Source organism: Synchiropus splendidus, chromosome 1 (assembly GCF_027744825.2).
Source record: "Synchiropus splendidus isolate RoL2022-P1 chromosome 1, RoL_Sspl_1.0, whole genome shotgun sequence".
Classification (NCBI taxonomy): Eukaryota; Metazoa; Chordata; class Actinopteri; order Syngnathiformes; family Callionymidae; genus Synchiropus; species Synchiropus splendidus.
Window position 1 is genome coordinate 14,116,316 of NC_071334.1, and position 23,266 is coordinate 14,139,581.

Sequence of the window (23,266 nt, forward strand, 5' to 3'; positions counted from 1 at the left end):
TGCTCTTATCCTGCTGTTCCTCCATTATTCTGGTCCAATTTTTCAAGACCCTGAGCTGTGGGAACTTCTCCATGGACACTCAGAAGTGTCATACAATCCTGAGACCACGGCCTGTACACGAGCGACCCTGTCCACGAGAACCGTAATGGATTGATTGAAAATTCAGACGATTGCAACTCTCTTCACAAATATTCATTATTTACAGTACTGAGCGGTCAAGTCAGAGGCGCCCACAAACGGAGCGTAACATTTAGGTGAAGAGGAGAGTGCAGACAGGGCGGAACAGATGGACAGTAGTGAGTCCTGTAATTGTGTTTGGTTTAGAGCAGACCCGGGGAAAGTTCAGCCCGGGGACCAAATGTGGCCCTTTGACTGCAAAAACCTCCTTGTTTTATATTTGTCTTTCAGTTGACTCTTTTAGTAGCATTTCTTGACCCTTAAAATACATCAGAATAGAAAATAGATTTTGAAATATATGAAACACAGAGAATCTATAAATGGAATGTTTTAAATGAAAGATGACACAACAAGAGAATACACATAACCCCCACTTCACATTTTTTCATTTGCCTCTTTTGCTTTGGGCTAGACGGGCCCTCACAATAGTCATTAAACATTGTGGCCCCTGGTTTAAAGCCTCATATCTCCAGAGTTTGTGGACTTCTGAAAACAACAGCTCCCTAATGAAAACATTTAATTTGTTCCTGAAGACAGAAAATTAGCATCTTAATGATACATGACGTGCACGCAGTGTGATATGTTGAATGTTTACTACGTTACAAAATGATTTTGAAAATAATCTTAATTTAGTTAGGAGGCCATTTTGGGAGTGCTGATTCACATTAGTTGCACGAGTCTCACTCAAAACTGGCTGTGACTGTCATTGAGAGTGGGGAAGACCACCAGGCTGCTCAGTCCTATGCAGTCCTGCTAAAATCCCAGGGACGTCAGTGCTATCAATTGAACTGAATATTGGAGGTCTGGGATGATTCTCAGGGGATTCATTTCAGTCCATGTTATAAAATTGGTCCAGGGTGAGGTTTGTTATTGTAAATATGTGGGACAGGTCAAAGTTTAATTTTCTCACGTGATTCATTTGTGTCCATGTTATGAAATTGGAAATATCTATTTTCCCATTCAAACTGTAAAAACCTCAGTGATGCTGAATAACTGAGAGATATCGAACATGTTTACGCGAACATGCTTGTGTTCGAGGTTCACTGCTACAAGAAAAGTCCACCTATTGAAAATTTGACATAGGTGGACTGAGAAAAGTGAAATGTGGCCATCTTCTCCACTGATTCACGTGGCTTGCATCCATGCAAAATATTGCTGCAAACGAGGCTCAGATAATTCAATAAAAGAAGAGCCGTTTCATACACAAATGTCAGATCAGAAGTATTGAACTGTGACGCTGTATTGAACTACAATACAGCGTCACTGTATTGTAGTTCAGCGCTGATCCACAAGGAGGAGGTGTGGCTTTATGTTGCTAAATGTTATTCTTGACGCCTGTGTCATGACTTCTTCAGCTTTATGAGGGTTTGTTCATTCAGGGATGTGTGCCATTAAACATAGGTCACATTAGATCATATATGTGTCAGACCCCTGGGTTGTGACCTCTGTAGGCCTCATTTGGACACAACTCAGCAATATGTTTGTGTCACAAACACTGTCAGGTCTCTGTAACAGACCTTTGTCACCTGGTGGGTTGCTTGTGTACGTAAGGAACTTCACTCCTGTTAAGTGTGTACAACAACCTGGTTGCCCCTTGTAATTCACTTTGTTTTCCCGTCCTCTGCCGAAGTCACTGCCGACCCTCAAAGTGGTCCGTCAAAGCCCAACAAAAGGTCAGATAGAGTTCTAAAGTGGGGCATCTTCTCCCCACCACCACTCCAGGTCTGTGGATTGATTTCCATGGATGATTCTGGGACCTGATGATTCTGCTAGATACAACTGAGGTCTAGTCTGTGAAGATGTTCTTGGAATACTTATGCATTATATGTTTTTTTTGTTTTTTTTTAAGAAGAGCGCACACATCGGCAGGTTACAATAGTATGGCAAATGTTTTGTCATTTTAATAAAGTTATAGATGGAGAGGAAAAATAATTGAGCTGCTATTTTTTTTCGTTGTGTAATTCAGGTTTTGGACAAAGAAAAAAAAAGAGCTTCCAGCATTAAGAGTCCGCTGGCACCTGAGTAAGTCCAGGTTGAGAAGGGAGCCGACCAGAACCTCAACTAGTTCCATACTGAGATATTTCCTTTTCTGAATCGAATTATTGAGGACTGAAGTTATTGGCACAGTATGACGCTGCCCACATTGTCTCTCTGCAGGTGGTCGTAATGTATTGGCTGGTCAGTGGGCGTGTCGTGTGAAGATGAGGTGGCAGAAGAAGGCGTGCATGCGTGAAGCTTCTTGATGAACCATGATTGACTCATTCAGAGGCTCCACTCCTCCCTCCTTCCCTCCTTTATCGCCTGATTACGAACTCCATCTCTTTCGTCCTCCGCCACCCCCCTCCGCCGCCCCCCTCCGCCGCCCTCCCCTGCCACGCAGGAATCCATCCCTTTGAAAGCAGACTGCCAATCCCACACCCTTCATCCTTCCATCCATCTCTCTCATCCATCACCCCCTCCCTCACACACACTGACTCCCTCACTCAGTCACACCAGTCTCCACTCTTCACACTGGCTTCTACTCATCCAGGGCTCCTCCATCCATCTTCTCCTCCTCCAAAGTGATGCTTCGCATCCTGTCAAAACACTCGCACAAGAACGGGAGGAGAGAGAGAGAGAGAGAGACGCCCGTGTGTGTGTGTGGGTGTGAGTCTTCTCCTCAGCCGCAGTGTTGACACAGTCTGGCCCGACACACGTCGACTAATGCATCATGGGAAAACGTGCCCTGCTTTACTTTCAAAGACTTTGCCCTGTGTCAGTCCCCAATATACACACTTGTGTGTTTGTGTGTCAGCAGCTGGGTGTCTCCTGCAGCAGGAGGCAGAGATGAAACTCTTCAAACTTTAATGTACTCACATACAGACCATGTCTCTCTCTCTCACTTTCTCCCTCTCATCCTTCCTTTCCTCGCCGTCTCTCCTTCACTGACCTTCATTTTTCCCCTCCCCTGTTCCACCCTCTGATCTTTCTCTCCAATTCCCTCTAATCTTCTGCCCCTTCACTCAACTCTCTTCTCTGCTCGACCTCTAAACTCCCCATCAACTTGAGCATTTTATCCTTTTGTCTTCCCTCTCGCTACTTTCTAAGCTTCGCACTACGCTTCTTTACTTTCACACTGTGTCTCGTCCCTGTCATCAGGACACCCAAGTTTTGTGATTGTTTCGAGTCCCCTGAACATGAAGCTTGGCACAGGCTGCTGCAGCAGTGGGACCTCAACATGGTAAGACTATTGCGGCGTCACAACTGCAGGCAAGCATGTGCCCACAGTTGTAAAGAGAAGGAAGGATTTGTGTTCCTGTCATCAGTGTGGGAAGAGTTGGTCTACTCCTGTGATGCGTGTGAGAGTCCCGGGAGCTACGTCCATTTTAGTGAGATGTTGTTCAATATTTCTGTTCTTCACTCACCATCATCCAACAATGTTGGTCCTGAATCAACATCCCAGAGGAAGATCTCTGCACTAGATAATGGCGAATCTTGATTCAGACACAGTTCTTTTTCCTGCCCCGCCAGCCTTTTATGTTTTCCTTTGAAGACATAAATACAAACAAATTTGCAGCTTTGCTCTCTTGTCATGCAGACCCGCCGAGTTCAGGCAAGACGACGGCGTATCCATGGCAACGGGGCTTGATTTTTCAGAAGGGGTCAGGAAGAGGCGGCGAGAGCTCTTTAGAGGTCTGCTCTCACCTGCACGGACGTGCCAGGATGTAGGAACACAGGAGAGGGAGCCAACAAGGGCTGCGCCTGACTGACTCTGACTCCTTCAAGTCCCAGCAGGAGCAAATCCCTCCTCCTCTACATTCACCCACAGTCTGCTTCCTCCCCATAAGTACAGAGGACCTATGTCTCCCTGAGGGCGGCCCAGTAGGGATGGGCTCCCATAATGCACTGCAACAGTCACTCAACCGTCTGTATCAGATTCCAGGTTAAACACCATCCTCCGAACAAATCCTGCTTAATTTAGACTCTATTTTTGTTAAAGCTCCTCTCAGCTTAACATTTGTTCTGCAGGACGATGGCGTGTCTTCAGAGCTGCACGTGCTCCTCATTTCAATTGATGATCGCAAATGTCAGACGGTGCTTTGATTTCCATTCACTTGTAGACAAGTGTGTGTCTATTCTGCTGTGTCTGACTCGCCAGCAATAGTTGATAAATAAAAATGACATAGTTAAGTTAAATATTGACGCATTTAATTTTATAAATCAACAATTTTGACGACAATTTTAATTAGTATTTTTAAAAAAAAGGAAGTACAGTAGACAGGACAATGAAAAATAGTCATATTAAATTTAGAAAATAAATGAATGTAGAAAGTAAAGTACAAAGAGACTGTTTCTATTTAGGTGTGAACATCAAATATGGAGCAAGAAAACCCATGAAAACCAAAATATTCTTGATAATAGATCGTATCATCATCGTGAGGCTTCTTCCCTCACTTGTTGTACAGTCCAACCCTGGTGTAAAAGCATTACTGCTCATGCAAACGATTATAATCCAAACAAACGCATTTGAATGAAAAAGTAACAACTGTTTTTGCCTGCATGTTTCTGAGGACATGTCTAGCATAACATCTCAAATCGACAAATGAAACTAATGCACTTTCTTGAGTCAGTTTGGAATCTGCCTAATAATAATGGCAGATACACAGGAGAAAGTTTCAGGTCAATCCACTCACTCACCCCGGACTTCTCCAGCCATCATACTGTATAATGTCTGATGCTACAGAACATGAGTGGTAAAGGCATAGTTGCTGCTAAAGAAGGCAGAGATTGGACCGGGGACCTGGAGCCTTGGGTTTGTTTTCAGCCAATGGGAGACACACGTTTGAATACTGCTGATCTGTGACCACTGGATTTAATGGTGTCACGCAATGAAGTTTGGACGGTCACTGCAAAACTCACCCAAGGGCATAAGTGAGGATCATATGGCATAAAAGGCAGCAATCTACGTGCATCAGAGTAGTGTACGTCGCTCCCAGTCAGCCTGCGGTGCTGAGCTGAACCTGCTGGATTGAGGCGCTGCAGTGATGATGGTACAGTTGCAAGTGATTTGCAGAAACCACGGCGCTCCGCCGGCGAGAGACGCGGCCCAGTCGTGACCCTCGACCTGTCACACGTCAGCCATGCTTCAGTGCAAGTTTTTCCACAGCTAATACGAGTGAGCACCTCCAACAGCTGCATATGTTTTCTCTCCCTCCCCGCTCACAGGAAGTGGCAGGCGGCTGCGTGCACTGGCCATGTGGTCAGACAGTGGGCCGTGTGAGCGACTGCTGTGGTTCAGCCTGACTCCTCCTGCTTCACCAGTCACACGCTGTGGCACACGCTCCTGATGTCTTTGTGCTCTTCTCCATCAGTAAGACTTTGGTCAGTGGTGAAGATCACTGAAGTGATCATTCCTATCATTCCAGCAAACATCTCTCCCTGCTGACCCTGAGAAATGAAGGAGTCCAGAAGATCCCACATGAAGATGGTCGAGGACACAATCCTCCTTCAACAATGCTGTCACACCATCTATTCCAACAGTGCTCGGTCCTGTGACAGGAGTGTGAAGGTGTTGGATCACTGATCTGCCTTCTGATGGTGATGGGGGATCCACCACAAGCTTCTCCACATCCCACCGAGCTGATCCACCACAAGACCACAACACTTCACTTTACTGCTGTCCAAGACCTCCTGAAGATTCCTCACTGAAGGAGAGCATCATTATGTATAATATGTACCATTGACTGTGGAAGGCGTCACCGTCACTGGCATCACCGCTGTTCTACCGCGGCCACAGTTACTGTCCACAGCCTCTTCAGCTTTTTCAAACATGATCATGTGTTGACTCTCCCAGGGTGGAGAGCGTGGACATGAGTCGGGCAGGTGGAACATCCAGATATCTCCAAGGAATCTCCCAACATGGAATCATGAATATTTCAGCACCGGCAGGGCCAACACACACACACACACACGCATCTGTTCCCAGCCTAGCCGTGTCTCAGGAACCCATCTGGAGCAGGATACCAGCGCCAGGATTCTCACAGCTGAGATGCTGCTGCAGCCAGATACAAGGGGACTGATGTTAACACACAACATGATTTTAATGGGCCAAAGTTGAAGGGCTTGGATTTAAAACCAAACTCTAGATTTTCTCCACCAGAAGAGGGAGCTGTGGCATTCTGGTGATGCTGGCGGCGGTCAGCACTCGCTCCATGATGGCTTCAGCTGTGGATACACATTCAGATGTTTCCCTGAGGACAAAAACAAACAATGCTTTTACCGGAACAAGACCTTGAATTTACTTCCTTGATGGGTGGGAACTGGTGCTGTCAGTTTGGGCGGCACAGTGGGGTGCAGGAAACAGTAAGAAGAGCTGCACACCTTTCCCTCACAGTGAGGCCATCACAGTCCACTGGTGCATCACCTCTGGAGTATAATAATCCTCATAGTTTAAGGAGCCTCCCAGCAGGAGCAGTCACCGTTTGTTTTGGAAGGAAATCAGGAGCCGGTTTGTCCCCTTCTGATGGATTAGAAGCGGCACTACAATGTTCAGCTCTGTCCTCATATAGATATATTTCATGTAGGTTTTCACGGCGTGTCATCAAACCCGGAGCCGCCATGATGGAGATACTCACTGCACGACACAGAAGGCTCCTGAAAGCGGTCTGCAGTATTTCCTGGAAAATATGGTGAATTACTGTCGAGTGTTGGGCTGTGCAAATCGTTCCAATTGTGAAAAACATTTGGAATTTTATTGACTTCCAATAGTTATTACAAATCAAGGTGAACAATGCCAGAAGTTGTCGGAAGAAAGGAGGCGCTTGTGGTTAGTGAAGCTGAACTGTGGATAACATCCTAATACAGTAGTTTGCTCATTAAAAAAAGAAAAGTGTAGCCTAAATGACTATTAATTTGCATTATACTGTTGTGGAAGAGTTTTCAGAACATTCCCTGAAAAAGCTATCTCACACACATACTCACACACACAAAATACTTGTGTACATAGACTAAAATAGCACACACACTCAAAATGAAACATCAAAATATTTAAAAACGACCCATTCTCATATAAGGTGCAAATGTTCTCGATGACTCGGTATAACAGTCTGGTTATAAGCCTCCAAACTCCAGTAACATTTCAGGTCCTCGGTGGTGTACGGACCAGGCGAAAAAAAACTATAATATCAGGATACATCACCCACGACGACGGAGCCAACTCGTGCGGGTCTGCAACCCCAATAAAGCTCAACTTTTCCAAGTGTTGCGCATTTTCATGTCCATTAAATCCTCTATATCCTGGCACTCCCAACTTGTTTCGACGAGACTTTGATTTTTTTTTCCCCATTTTTCCATCACACTCCATTCACAGTCTATGGGGCTGTTTACAAAGAGTATCTCCAGCATGGCGACTGTAAGAGAGTGTTGTCTCTCCTCCAGTCCAGTTAGCCTTGACTCCACTCACTTAATTTTGGTTTAGGGGGCGCCACTATCTGTCTCCTCCTCCTCTTTGTGTAGCCATAAAGACTCCAAATATGGTGGTCTGGTGTCATGGCTGCGGGCAGTAGGACAGTATCGCTGTCGGCTCTCTTCCACCCACCCAGTTACTGGGGTGGGTTTGGGTCACAGGGGTTGCGACTGAATGATGGAGGCCCAGACTTCTCCAGGAAAGGTCCTCCAATATTCCACCCAGGAATGAGGCCCAGCTAAAGCACCATTGTGTGGTCCGATGATCAACATTAACACCTACATTTTGCTTGTGTTCGGTCATAACTCGTCTATTCAAGCGACGTCACTCACATGCAGGCGCGTGGGAACCGTGGTAAACGCCACCAGTGCTGCGGTCTGTGTGCGCAGGGCGGTAAATAAAACACACCACAATAAGACTCGTCTGCAGAACAACAACCACCAGCCTGACTGGACTGATGGAGGTGACAGTTACACTCTCAACATCTATCTCTCTCTCTGCTTCTCTTCATCCAGTGGTGGCCATGAGACCGTGAGTGATGGAGGTTGGCTCCACTCGTGTTAAGCCCTCATTTCCTGCTCTGATCTCCACACATGACACTTCATTAATACCAAGACAAGCACCTGTGCGCTAACAAGTCGGATGGTTTCTTAATCTCCTGTCGTCCGATACGTCAGAGACGTTATTGCTTGACATGGATTATGCAAATGAGAACATTATTTATTTATCATTTCCTCTCTATTTGTCCTGAAAAGCTTGGCTTCTGTTGAGGAGTGAAGGCAAAGATGGAGATGCTAGTTGGGGCAGCATCCTCAGTGCTGGTGAAGAAACAGTGTGTGTTCCTATTCTCACCTACGAGCACAAGCTTCTGCTGCCCCCGTGACCTGACCTCAGATGAGCAACGTATGGATGCATGGAAAGTCAGTGCCTTCACCTTTAATGTTCAGTCACACCCAGCCCCAGTTCATGTGCTCACACTGCCGTCGACAATTCCTCCCTGTCCTCCACTCAGTCGTCGTGTCCGGGATGCTTCCCTCCACACGTCTGCAGCAAGGCTCTGACTCACTGCCACATTCCTGCGGTGCTGTTAAAACAAGCGTATGTGTCTCAATAAATAGGCCAAACATTAACGCCACACTTTGAATCCACTTCCTCGGAAATATGTCTCTAAATGACGCGCCACACCACTCACATGCACAGGAAAGTGTCATGAAGACAGTTTGGGCACCGCACACGTGCAACACACACCAGCCTCGCACTCGCAAAGAAAACACTCACACAAGTGAACACACACAAATGTTTGCACTTGAAGGTCAGGAGATCACATGTGTTTGCCGGCGCTAAGGGGTGGACACACTCACCGCAGGTATACACACACACCACAGGACTATTCATCCTGTGTGTGTCGTCGCAGGCTTTTGTTTGTGTTTGTTCTTGCTATTTATTCAGGTACAGCAGAGATAATCCAAGTGAGTTTCATCTTGTGTTTTCTGTTCTGAGCATGAGGCACACACACACACACACACACACACACACACACACACGCTTTATATTTATGTCCGACATCAGAATGTAAAGAGGAAGAGGAGTGGAAGGTAGCAGACCTCCTCCACTCCTCTTCATGGTGATGGAGGAGGAGAAGATGGAAGCTGGAAGCAAGTGCTTTTCACAGGGGACTTTGACCACACATTAGTGCCACCATTGATACCTGTGTAGATTATTGGATGGATCCCAGCACAAGAGCTTCTACCACAGCCGGGGGCTGCTGCAGATGAAGGCTCCTTCTCAGGTGCTTCGCTGTGACTGGACTTGTCATCTTCTCTGGCGTGAACCACACTCAGATGTGGCTTCAGGCCACAGCTGGTCTTCCTCACCAGCCCTGGCCCCACACCTCCCTCCTACCCACGCTGCTGAGATCTTTCTTGGCACACCTGAGGCGCGGGCTCCATGTCACGTGACTCACCCAACGCTCTCTCTCTCTCCGGCCTTTTTCGGTCTAAAAATTCGCGCCGCCATCCGCGTCACGTGACTCGCGCAAGCTAAACCACTGAAGCGGGTGTAATCTGTCGTCGCACCACTAGATGTCATTGGATGATCCCGCCATGTCTGTGGCTGCAGCAGCAGAGTCCTGAACTGCGTCGCGTGTTCGGCGGTCCGCGTGAGTCTGGTCATGTGGCTGTTTCTTCGGTGGGATCCATGCGCTGAGAAGAAGGGAGAGTCGCGCTCGCGACAGCGGAGAGGGGTTTGGAAATTAACAGCAGACTTTACTGAGCATTTATGTGGCGTGACCGGCGTGTGCGCGCGCGCCGCGTGCGTGCGTAATAATTGGAGCTTCAATGCCCACAACCCCGACACCCCCACCTTCTCTCCCCCCCCCTCACCAACACCCATTCAGCAGCCGAGCCCCGCTCTGATTGGTCAAAAGCCCATGCGAGCTGGAGCCCCCACGTGGGCTCCTCTCGTCACGATTGGGTCGGAATGAGGTCGGCTCGTCCAATAAGAGCGCCGGGAGCGCTCACGGACGAGAGAGCGCATTTAAGGTGGAACTGAACTCGAGCGCTTTGAAAGCTCTAAATTAAGACATGGAACTTGACAACAGGTTCAATGCTCAGCCGCCGACTGCGCCAAAACCGGGCCCAGTCTGACCGGAAGTCAACGAAAATTTCTCAACTTTATATCCACGAGAATGTTTTGAAAAGCGACCGAAAATACTTTTTCAAAGCATTCTGCTGTTGGTTGCTGATTCTCTGTCAGTTCAGATGCTGACCTCTGACCTCAGAGCGACACCACTCATGGTCATTTTAAGTTGTCTGTGGGGACACCTCTGAACAAAGAGGACCAGGCCGCTAAACAAGCACGGCGCCGTGTTTAATGCCCTATATGTTTGAGGATGTCCAGTCAGCCGTGTCGTAGCGGTCGCCTGATAAACTGGTGTAACCAGATCTGTTGTCTGCCCACCTGCCTTGCTCAGAGCCGCAGCCAACAGCCAGGAGAATAATGACTCACCTAATCCCGTTCAGACCATCGGATAATGCTGTTTAGTGGAATGGGCTGCATGGGAGTGGAGATGGTGTTGTTGACTGACAGCGTGTCGCGTGGATGAGACGGCCGACTATCATTCAGGCAGCACCTTCTCGTGTTATACACTGTCAAGAGACTTTTACGTTTCTGTTCATCTTTCCTCGCTCCCAGAGAATCAGGGAGGTCAGATTGATACAGATGCAGCCAGTGGAAAATGGTTAGAAGGACTGCTGTTTTATTTATTTATTATTATTTTAGATGTTCCTCATGAAATTCAGTCAATAAATATCTAACTTTGGATTGCACTGAAGATAGAGTGTGTCAATATGAATATGAGTATTTTAGATGGCAGTGGGCGGCACCAAGCCAACGGAGAGATTAAAGTTCGGGGAATCCGAAGAGTAACTCACAGTACAGGTTGGATAAAGAGTTACGATGTGGGTCAGAGGACGACCTTCAGGAAATGTTGTTTGTATTAGCCGAGCCAAAGTGTTCTGTTAGTGATTCATCACTTGGTGGGCAGCAGAGCCTTTCTCAGCCCTGATATGAGTGCCGCCTACATGAATGAATCTCATTGAAGGGAAAAAGAAAAGGGGGATGTGCAGACATGTCTGCTGGTTCACGTTCAGTGACCAGTGGAATCTTTCATATCGACCAAGACGCTCCTTCAGTGGGAGGATAGGGAGGCTCTTCACTGTGCCATTATGGATATGACTCATAAAAATGTCCAAAACACTTGATGGTCTCCATCATCTGGAGGGAGCGCTACGGCGGTTGTGAGAGATCAAAAACTCTTTTGGCAATAATCGGGAGACAGGTGGCCCCTCATTATCCACTTGGGTACATGAGAACAGATGCGGCGAACGAAGGAGAGAATCTTCGATATGAAAGTAGCAGCTGGTGAGAAAATAAGATTTCACTTGTCTCCGTGATGCGGTTTTCAGACGTTTTCCTGCAGGTACTTGTTTGGCGTGGTCGGGATATGGCCCCTTCATTTGCGCGGAAATGAGCCTTGATGTTAGTTATCAGCTACCGTTGTTGGCAGGCGGCATTAGACATCCAAGTTCATATTTCAAGCTTTTGAAAGAGTGTGACACCAAGCTTTTTGAAATTTAGAGTCATGAAAAGCAGCGGTAATAGAACACCCGACCTTGATTGAGGCTGCCTAGCGCTTGTTATCAAGTCCAGTCCCAGTCGAGCTGGAAAGCCTCGGCGGATGCCAGCGCTGACCTTGTGGGACGCAACAGTGTGAGGATTAATGTGTGTTTGATCGAGTTCAAAGACGAAGCTGCCCTGGATAAAGTCATTACACACAGTGCCAGGAGGCGGCAGGGGCAGGTCCTTGTGCTGTACATAGCACTGCTTTAAATACCGGGACCTGTTTGGTCCCAGGCCCCGCAAATAGCCTGCGCCTGTGTGCCAGCAGCTAAAAGGAGACAGACAGCAGGATATTTGCGGGGTGTTGCCGCCGTAATCCCCTAGATACCCGGCTTATTGATTCTCATGACATCTGCCATGGTAAGTAGAGGCTGCTGTGGCGGCCTTTATAGCCCAGAAACCATTTGGGTTGTGTCCCCTGCTGCAGGGTTCTTCCTTTTGAATTCAGAAGAACCTGTGTCAGTGAGAGTCGGGTGTTTGTTTTCTACCACAACTGTTTTCAAGGACTTTTTATCTTAACATTGGTCTGAATTGTTTATCATCTTTACTATGTCCTGGAGCAAATAATCTTCAGCAAATATTCCTGGATAAGTTGGTAGGCCTGGATATATATATATATATATATATATATATATATATATATATATATATATATATATATATATATATATACTGCACGTCTCCTGTCCTTCTGTCTTATGGTTTGATGGCCACTCACAACAATTCTGGTTTTATCATTTATATTTAAGGCCTTCAACTGTTGCAGTATATAATGGGAGAAACAGCCAAAACCAAGACGTTATCACTGCAGATCTGTCACAGATGATTTGCATTGTCAGACTCAACATCTCAAATGTATTGTCACATATTGAATAATCTGAAATGTTATTCTCTTTCAGATAAAATCCTCACTGAGCTCCTTGTGATGTCACACTGTACCACGGGAGTGAGTGATGGCTGCCAGGCAGAGCCAACTAGAGGAAAGCCACCGTCCACATCTTGGCGACACCAGGGGAATCACCTTGGTTGGTAATGTAAAGAAACCATTTCAGAGACAGTTGAGTGCACTGGGTGTTATGGGGTTTGACGTTGAGTCCCAATTTAAGTGACTGGCAACTCTTGCGTCTCACATTTTGTGGTGGGACGCGTCCTGTGGGCTTCTGCCGACACACATTTCATGAAGAAGCTGACCTGGTTTGTGGTTGGATAGGACGGTGCGTCGTCAAACATCTGCATCTCTGGCCACTTCCTGAGGCCATGCCGCTTGGCGTTTCACATCTGGTTTCAGGAGCTTCACTAAATGGACGGCAGACATTTTTTTTTGGCTGGTCTCGTGTGTGTGTGTGTGAGTGAAGATGTGCTCGTATCTGTTTTGGTCTTTGCGCATGACTGATCGCTCTGTCTGTCATGACCACAACTGACGGGAGACGCCGCTGTGTATCTGCTGTCTCTATCTGCCGGGTTCCACCTTAAGAGCAGCTTTATCCGCCTGTCCTGTTTGTGTGGAAGCCAACAGGCACAATATATTACAGTCCAGGGCAGCGCTGCTGCTGGAAAGCTCGCTGGATCCTCCACTGACCTGCTGTTCTTTCCTGCTTCTTCCACATTTAGATTAAAAACAAAGCTCTCCCTCTCTCCTCCCACCCCTCCTCGTCGTCCCTCTGTCCTGCAGCACTAGTCCAGTAAGCGCGTGTGACAGAGAGGTTACAGGAGAGGACTCTTCTTCATGACGGTGTCGGGATGCTTTGCCTGGATGACCCGCTCCGGCCCCTGATTGGACCTTGACTGGCCGTGCACCGGATGAAAGAGGAGAATCTGTCAGTCGCGGGGACAAGTCTGTTCATCATGTCGTTGTTGCGCGCATCGAGCGGTGAAGTGGACGCTGGGCGCTTGCGTGGAAACCCTTTGATCTAGAAGAGTTGGACGACTGAACCGGGCAGTGCGTGGCAGAGGTGTGGGGGGCCAGCCCTGACTGACCTGGCCATCAGACGGACTCCTCTCCCGGGACCATGTTCCCGCAGGGCAGGCATCCGGTGAGAAGCTCTCCATTCCACTTTCGAAATGACTGGTGTTTGTGTTGAGCGTGTGTTTGGGTCTCATGCCACCGCTGCCGTAACACGATGTGACACAAACACACCCTTCCCTTCCTCTGTCTGTAGCGGCGAGGTGCCTCACATGTGACGGCCGTGTAGAGCCATTACATCCCATCCGTGTGTGTGACTTGTCTTTCCCTAACGTCTTTACGCGGACGCCTGCAGGGGTCAAAGGCGAACGGCTCCATTTCTCCGCGAGCGTCTGTGACTCGGGCTTACACCGTTCGGCATCATCTGCATTGGCTGTCTGCTTGAAATGGGTCAGCTGCCACTCGCTGGCAGCAAAGGATCGCAGCACATTGAATGAAAATCGAAGTGCAGTTCAGGTTTCCACCTGTACGTTGCATAAATGCAGCTTTAAATTCAGGGGTCAGCATTTAAAATTCATCCATAGTTTGATAAAAATACATATATCAAGAAACAGGAGTGGTTTCTCATTTGTGTTCTATTCTTTACAACTTAAAATAGTTTGTGCATGTTTGATGTGTTGGGGTTTTTTTCCACGGCGCCTGTGTTTACTTGGCTCCTCGAAGTGACCACGCCCCCTTCGTTGCTATTACCTGGGCCCACAACGCGGAGGCTCTGCCCACCTCACTTCTTTCATCTGAGCCAGTCAGATTATTTCAAGGAGGGAACACACAGTGACATAACACCCAAACTAATGCAATTGCGACTTTTAGAACCTGAAAATGTGTTTAAACAGAATGATATTGCTGAAAAAAGTTGGTCCGATCATCACTGCTCAGTATGTGTGCTCTGGTAGAAGTGGGCATGAGGATATTTGGGTGGGACTATTTGTTCCGGGGTGTCCGAGAGTTGCCAGCTGAACTGTATTTGGAAACAAAAATGCAGGGTCCACATTGAGCAACCTTATGTGACCTCACCACCATGTGATCAAGGACACCGGGCGAAATTTCAAAGGCTCAAGTGAAATGACTTGAGGGGTTTTGGGAGCTACAGCACAAAAACCCTTTTCATTTCACAGTTTACATAGTTCTGCATAATATTAGATCATGGTCTTTGAAGTGAGCACACTGCCCTCCCCTGGTGGGAGGTCGTTATTTCGTGTCTCAGTCGACTCGTATGAGATGTTTATGCTTTGAATTTTTTTCACAGGAGTCAAACGCATGTCATCGGTTTACACGGTGGCTCAGGGTTTGAGCTTGACACATGCAGCAGTCTGTGTCGAGTCGGTTTCAGAGTCGATGGAAATCAATCACGTACATAGAGACCATCGCTTTACTGCAGATAAATCCCGGAACAAAAGTTGGAAAAGTGAATACTTTGAAGCGCCAAAATAAGCTGTTAGTTCCCTCTCTGATTTTGGGTCCCCATCCACTTTGCCATTTGTCTCTTATTCTTCCGAGCCCCCTGCCCGGGAAACCTTTTTTCTAGTGCTGTGAAATGTGATCTGCGGAGAGGCTTTGGAGTGCAACGGTGTGTGGTATGTTTGTGGTTATGGCACACACTCATACTTCCTTTACGCACATGGTTTTTTCATAACCAGGTCACTTACAATCATCCTCCGGGTCCCACCTCCTCCCTGGGAACATCTGGACGACTGATTTCCTTTTGTGTGCCGCCGCTCCAACATTAGGCTTTTATAACTTGGTACCCCTCCTCTTTCACTTACACAGTCTTGGCTTGTTAGCACTTCTGCTTCATACAGCAGATATGCATAACATTACAGCCATAAGCTGTTCAAAGAGGAGAAGATCTTATCCCCTGGTGTGAGCTGGGAAACTCACCCTTAGAGCAAATGGCTCTGAAAAGTTGAGTTATGCTTTTCCCTCATGGTCTTAAGGTGCTTGATAATTCTGAGTTCGTTTATGGCTCTTTTTTTTAAATCAAAAGTAAATGAAAACTGAAACAAAACTGCTATGAGATGTTGCAGTAAATTGTGAGGCATTGGCTTTTGCAGTCAGTACTTCGCTGCCTCCTCCTGGCGCCTGTAAGGAAGATACTGTCTTTCTCACCTTGTTTCCGATCTTCGTGCTGATTTGCTGAGGAAGCTGAGCTGTGGTGCTGTTACTAGAGTGATGTGTTTACTGGTTCTTGCCTCATAATTCTCACTGAAGACTGGTTTCAGCATGTTAAACTGTCCCAACAAACTCAGCTAATGTGTTTTCTCATGTTCAGAGAAAGGGTGTGCTGTGTGTGTGTGTGTGGGACACAAGGACATCCCACTCTCACCTCAGCCAAAAACTAGATTTGTGCTGTGCTGCTACAGTACGTACAAATCACTGGCGAGTCTTGACACCAATAATCTGTATAAATTAAATTAGAGTTAAATACAACTTTAATTTTACCTTTGAAAAGTTTTTACCTTCTGTATTTCATTTGGGGGTTTGTGCTGATAGACATAAGTGTTTTATGTCAACTGGAGACAACCTCTCTTCTTGGTCCTTTCTTTGTGGAGTTTGAATGTTATTCCAAGGTTTGTTGGTACTCCGGTTTCCTCTCACTGTCCGTACAGCCAGAGTCACTGTTGCTTTTGTTTTGTTAGTCTCATTTGTAGTTCTATAAAATGGCATGGGGTGTTGGCCTGTGTGTTCATCCTCACATGCTCAACAAATATGTTTTTAAAGAGTGGTTGGAAACACAATAGTAATTACATATATATATATATTTTATATAAATATATATGATTTTATATTATATATATTTATATATACACACACACAAGCTGAGAATGACACCCAACACCAGACAGCCTGGCTTCTGATGTGCGGTTCTGATGAGGGTTTCCTGCAGAGCTTTACATCCAAGGTGAGGCACCTTGTCTCTGGGAGGATTCATGGACGAGTTCAGAAAGATGCTCTACATAACTTTTAACGTGAAACCCGAATCAAACAAGAACTTGAGGTGAATGTATACTAAGGAGTAACTGTGGATGAGTGTCATTCTGCCTCAATTGTCGATGCGACCGCCCCCTTGGTTCTCTGTTTTTTGTATATGTATGAGTCGACGTTTGAATTTATATATGGAAGATAAGAAGATTGCAATCGCAGTAATCGCGATAAATCGGAACAGCAATGGAAATAACAAGGATAGAAGCAGTGCAACATGATTCACCTGTCCTGAAGTCACAGGAGTGGCGTCGGAATATATCAGTAGGCACAGTTTACTGATGGTGAAGTGACTAGTGGAGTAGAAAAAAGATGCCAATATTATGGCTGGCAGTTCCCATTCATAAAACCATGGCTGGAATAGCTGACCAGCAGAGTGGAGACAAGATAAAGACTGCTCGCTGCAGTAAGGAGCAAGGCAAGATCTGATGCATGTGCCAGGCAAGAAAGACGCCTCACACCATGTTGGACTCATCATGTTTTCACATTTGAAATCTGTCCAGAAATAAAAGCATTTCGCCGCTGTTGTCAGGCTTTTTTGCAGTCGGAGAAACACACACGGGTGTTTGTTAGTGCCGGAGTGTGTGCACACGAGCGAGACTTATCCTGCGCCCCTGAGTAGGCTGACACTTCATTTCTAAAGCCGAGTAAACAAAGTAATCAGAGCCCCCAGAAATCACGGCGGCTGAATTAATGAGGACAGAGCCACTTTAGGAATGTCGGCGTATAAAAGCTTGATTGTCACGGCTGTGTTTTTGTATTATTGCCGCGCCTGAAGTCTGTCAGTGACCTTTGCTAATCCGCGCATTGCTTGTCATTTATCCAAAAGTATGACCAGATTTTGAAGTGCATTTTGTTGAAGTGACATTCCACTGACTGGGTTTTTTTGTTTTTATGGTGTGTGTGTGTTTATCAAATCTTTGTGGCGATAAAGAAATCCATGAAGGCTGCTGCCTCCCACTGTTGCTTTTTAAAGTGAATGCTGCAAAACAAAACACCTGGTCTGTAGTTTAGCACCTACGACATTCTTTCACTTCTTGTGCAACATTTCTGTTCAGTCTGCGCAAGTACTCAGACGTTCATGTGACAGGAAATGTTCAAGAGAGAAAAATAAATACAGTGATACATTGCACATCAAATAAAAGGTTCAGGAAAAATACATTTACTTACTTCACTTTTCACTGTAGCATACTTTTGTGACTCATTCGGTTTAGTTTCATTAATGACTTTTTCACTCGACGACTGTGATCAGTGATCAATGCGCAACATTTTCAAAAACATCCAGGACCAGCAACACTAAGATGGAAATGTAAGTTGTAAAGCCGAAATACTAACATACAATTACAATGTTGGTGAATAATGCGCAGATATTTACCCCCTTTTAAGCAGTTCATTATTGAAGGGACTTTCCATCTATTATTTGCTGTCGATAGCCTGTGAAGACCACTGCTCAAATTCAAATGCTCAGACCTGCTGCGACCAAGGCAGATACAAGGCAGGCTGTCTGTGACCAAATGCAAACGTCGTCGTAAGCTTTGAATAAGTGTGTGCTGGGAGAAAGTATGTATAAAGCAACCTGTACTACTGTTGCTACATGTTATTAGCTACGTTTATGCTTTTAAATACTTAGGCTCCACTGTCCAGGGTGAAGGAGAGTGTGAAAGAGGTGAAGAAGCGGGTGCAGGCAGGATGGAATCATTGGAGAAAAGTGTCAGGTGTTGATGTGTGACAAAAGGGTGTCAGCAAGGATGAAATGGAAGGTGTACAAAAGGGTGGTGAGGCCAGCAATGTTGAATGGTTTGGAAACAGTGGCACTGAGGAAAAGACAGGAGGCAGAGCTGGAGGTAGCAGAGATGAAGATGCTGAGCTTCTCTCTGGGAGTGAACAGGATGGATAGGATCAGGAAGCAGTAGATCAGAGGGACAGCACATTCCAGGTGTTTAGGAGACAAAGTCAGAGAGAGATGGAGATGGTTTGGACGTGTACAGAGGAGAGAGAGCCAGTACATTGGTAGGAAGATGTTGAGGTTGGAACTGCCAGGCAGAAGGTGGAGAGGAAGGCCAGGAGGAGATTGGTGGAGGTGGTGAAGGAGGACATGAGGTTTGTAGGTTTGAGAGAAGAGGAAGCAGAGGACAGGGTGAGATGGAGGAGGATGGTCTGCTGAAGGGAGAAGCTGAAAGAAAAAGAAGAAGATGCTTTGGAATTCAAAGGCTGTATAGAGAGGGTCATGACCTTGTGCTTTCCAGTATTTGTTCCTTTGATTTGAGGAAGGCAGTCATCACCTGACCATCACGATCATAATCATGATTAGTAATCGTGATCATCATAGATCGGAAACATCGTTGCACCACAGGAGGATCATGTGTGTTAAAGGTTTGTGCGAGTGTCAAAGTTTGAAACCAGGTCTGATCCTGACTTTGGTCCGAAGTCTCTCCTTATCCAGAACCTTAGCACAAGACATCTACCTTAAAAAAAAACCCATTTTTTTCATCTTAAACTGCACTAGACAACACTAACTTGATCTGAGTGATAAGTGCCGTCCATGAGCCCCAAACTGGAACTCAACATGTCTCACTAACTTAACTAGCTACCCTGACCCTGGTTTAACTCATCAGTGTGGACCTTCTGTGAGGTCAATGTGCGACCACTGAAATTTCATGATGCTAAGCAAAATCCAATGAGGCAACGAGGGAAACAGGACTGGCTCTTTAGAAAACCGGTCAAAAGAAAACAAGCCCCTCCCCTGAATCTTCTGTCTTCGGCCTGTGCTTTAGATAAATCTGAGCAACAGCAGTTGAAAGCCATCCAGTCTCTCCCTGCGTTGTGATCCACTGCTGGCTGACCTCTCACAATGACTGAATTGCTGGTTAACCAGGCTGAATGGCTCTTGTGGTCTGCCCATGGGTCTGGATCAGGGTCCCGGGTGTTTGGCTGCTAATGGACTGTCAGGAGGGAGACCTGAACGAGGAATCGCTGCCTCGCAGGTGACGTGCACCTCCGCTGCCTCTTCACTTTCAGTCACACGAGAGATAACACACGGATCGGTACGTGTTAAAAGCTGCTCAGGCTTCTAAACCATGACAAATAAGTCACATTATTATTCCCCCCCGCAGCCATTAGGGCTTCCTTCACTTTCCCTCTGAACCAGTGAGCTGTCTCCTGCCACTGTCAGGCTCACGCAGTGGTTCTCAACCATTCATCTCCCCAAAACTTTCACAACATGTCTTTATGCACAGTTTGAACTGCGTCTGCTTTGGTCCCACGAGGAGAACAAAGGGGGATTAGATGGATAAGTAAATAATCATCAGAGAGAGAGAGAGAGAGAGGGTGTTTGTGGGTGTGTTTAATGAAGGCATCCTTGTGGAGACTTGTCTGTTAATACAGTGTGAATGTGTTGGTGAGCTCTGCCCGAGGCTCAAGTGAGAGACAGATGAGGCGCGTCTCTTCTCTCCCATGCTTGGTGAGAGGGGAATAACAGGAGGCGTCACGTGCAGAGGAGCTGGCTCCCATAGATCTGGTGAAGATTCATCTGAATAACGGCCTGGCAGACGTGCAGTAACGCCAGCCATGTTGACTTTAGGTTCCACAACTCCTTTGTGCAGCACTAAGGCAGTGGCTTATCAGAGTGCGAAACCGTAATCTGTCTTAATAAAAAGTTCCTTTACACTGGACATTTTGTTCCTAATGTGGGATCCAGCTTTTACTGCTGGTGTTAGATGCTCTGGTTCCTGCTCGTGTTTCACTCTGTTGAGAAAGTAATTATGAATATTACAGATAAGGGAACACTCAAGCTGTGCATGAGACTTGTCCTCTCACAGAGGTCAGTATAATCTAGATCTCTTTCATTCGATCCAGTGGTGGGGAGCAGCTTGTGCAGGTTGACTTCTCACCCGATGTCTGCCTTTGGTTTATTTCTCCAAGAATGTTTTTTGTCACACGCACGTCGTGGCATAAGTCCTTCATCAAAACAGAAAGAGAGTCGCTTTCACAGTGGGTGGAAACCCACTGGACCAATAAATGATCATCGGTGTGATGAGCACAAGAAGGTGGTGAGACTCTGCGTTGTCAATTTTGGGATTAAATTGTGCATTTAACTGACCACAGTTACATGCATGAGAGAGGCAATAAGTCGATTGCAGCGAGTGGGCACGACCGTATTATTGTGTCAGTCCTTCCAGTTCATCTGTCAACAGAGGAAGAGCATGGCGCCGACAGTGAGCGTGGAGCTGTTTTCAGACACTAATGTTTGTGCAGACTGATCAGCGAGTTTAACTGAAGAGCTCCAGAATCATCCAGAGCGTTTGAGCCATGACTGAGTACTGACCGCCCTGAATCAAATCAAATGTTCAGAGGAGTTTTTCTGTGTTACAAGAATGATAGCCTCCGGGTACAGAGATGTATAGAGCATGCCAGGATCACTCTGCCACAGAGTTTACGATGTAAGTGTCAAGTTGAAAAGTGCTTGATGCACGCAGACATGACATGACGTGAATGAAACCACTGTCCGGTCTGGTTTTAAGTTTTAATGCCAGCATTCACTCTACTGAGTCGCACTTCAGTCGAACTTTAGTCAAACCCACCATCAACACCACTTCTCACATGAGAGTGAAAGGCTGCAAACTCTGGCCTTTTTCAGGGAAGGGAGTCCCATGACTTGAGCCGCCTTTTCACTCAATCAATCTAACACATTTTTTTCTGGAGGAAAAAAAGGGTTCATTGAACGGCCTATAACTGGTGGCCCTCTCACTGGATATGGTCTAAACAGAACGCAATATCAGTCTCTCCTTTAATCATCACAGGCTATTTTTATCATGATGCATCTCTGTGGTTCACCACTGACTTGGACTCAACACAAGAAACAATCTGTTTTTACCCTAAGTGTACAGACGTGCATCTGTCTCTCCTTCTTTCCTTTTATCGCCATTCATTTATTTTGGGAATTTCCAGATTTACTTTTGACATTTATTACACCCACTTGAGTGTTGGACAACAAAGATGGTTGACTGAATTCCTGGTGGGTCATGATATGCTTGGAGATGGTTTTGGGCTTAGTCAAGGGTCTGAATCTCGACATATGGGTTTGACAATTGCACCGAACCAGTTCATGGTTTGTTCGATAAACCCCACGCTGGTCGCAGCGATGCATCAGTGTGGCTGGTGTCAGATGTCAGCTAGTTGTGCTGAGTACATGTTACTGTTTCCTGAAGTTTAGACCCGAGGACTTTGGTTTTTGGAGCTGCCCTTGTCCTGTGTTGTTTCCCACTTTAAACACTAGATAGTGTCACATGTTGATCCCAGTCATTTGATGAGAGTGGATGTTTTTTTTTTTCTTCCCTCCATCCTGTTACGCGATACAGTGAAGCTCCATCAACCCCTCCCACCCCCCCTCCTTAGGTAATCCCTCCTAATTCTCTGCTTGCCAGCAAGACCAAATTGTGATTGACGGTTGTCTGTGTGTATGTGTGTGTGTGCATATCTGGCCCTTCGCCATTCCACCCCCCACCCCTCTCCTTCGTCCACATCCACCTCTGAGATTAACCGGATCAGTTTCTGGTTTCATGAACGGCTCGACATTGCGTGCACGCACACACCGACACACACAGGAAGCTGTTATTTGGCCGAGTGTGACGGGCAGTTGGAACCGTCACAGTCTGGGCCGCCATCTGTCATAATACCAGACGCACAAACACACACACGGATACACATTTCAACAACAGTCTATTTGCGCGTATGTACCGCGTGACTCGTCTGTTTTGTAAACATCGCAGGAGAATGCGTCGTCTCTCTGAATCCATCTTGTTACAGTTCCACCCCACAGCTAGCAATGTGACCTTGAGCAACTCGCTATTATTACTGACAAGCACAGACTCATTTACTTCTCCCTTTTCAAGTTTCTCCCTCACTGGAGGTGAGGAATATTTATTCTCTCGCCCCAGGACGCTGTATCGCACGTCTTCATTTTCATTTCCCTTTTGCTCATAAGAACTTTTACTGCTCCGGGGTGTGTGGCAATGCGCAAAGGTGAGGCTGAGGAATGGACGGACAGTTTGGAGTTTCAGTCCGGCGGATCAGAAATGCATTTAACTGTTTAGAATCAACAAAGGAGAGCAGCCGTTGTCTGAGGCAGATCTCTGGTATAATCCTGATCTGTGATGATGGGCTTTGTTATATGACGTTGTGCAACTGCTGCGAGTGTGTGTGTGTGTGTGCTCATGTTAGCAGATGGTGCAAGTATTATGGATGGACAGAGGGCAGCCTGGTCTGACTCTATCCAACAGCACATTCTGTCTTTCTTTCTTTTTTTTTTGTTTATCATACATTTATCTCTTTTTACCTGAACTTTGACTATGTCTGTATCTTGACAGTTTTCTTCTTTAAACTCTGTCTTTTTCCATCCATCTAACCGACTATTACCAATGGCATGGTAGTAAAGAGCACACCCACAATCCACTGCAACAGTTGAAGCTCCGAACATAAAAGTCAAACGTGCTTTAGTCTGTCAGTTTCGGGAAGTTGAACAAATG

The 23,266-nt window shown here is 46.4% G+C and overlaps 1 protein-coding gene across 3 annotated transcripts in view; it reads left to right on the forward strand.

Annotated features, from left to right (window-relative positions):
- The first annotated feature begins 13,313 nt into the window (after positions 1–13,313).
- tle2b (TLE family member 2, transcriptional corepressor b) overlaps positions 13,314–23,266 on the forward strand; it is a 57,565-nt gene continuing 47,612 nt past the window's right edge. For all 3 annotated transcript variants that reach the window (XM_053882597.1, XM_053882783.1, XM_053882687.1), the window contains exon 1: positions 13,314–13,833. In XM_053882597.1, the coding sequence (XP_053738572.1) occupies positions 13,810–13,833 (24 nt within the window). In that variant the 5' untranslated portion in view covers positions 13,314–13,809. The remainder of the gene's footprint in view (positions 13,834–23,266) is intronic.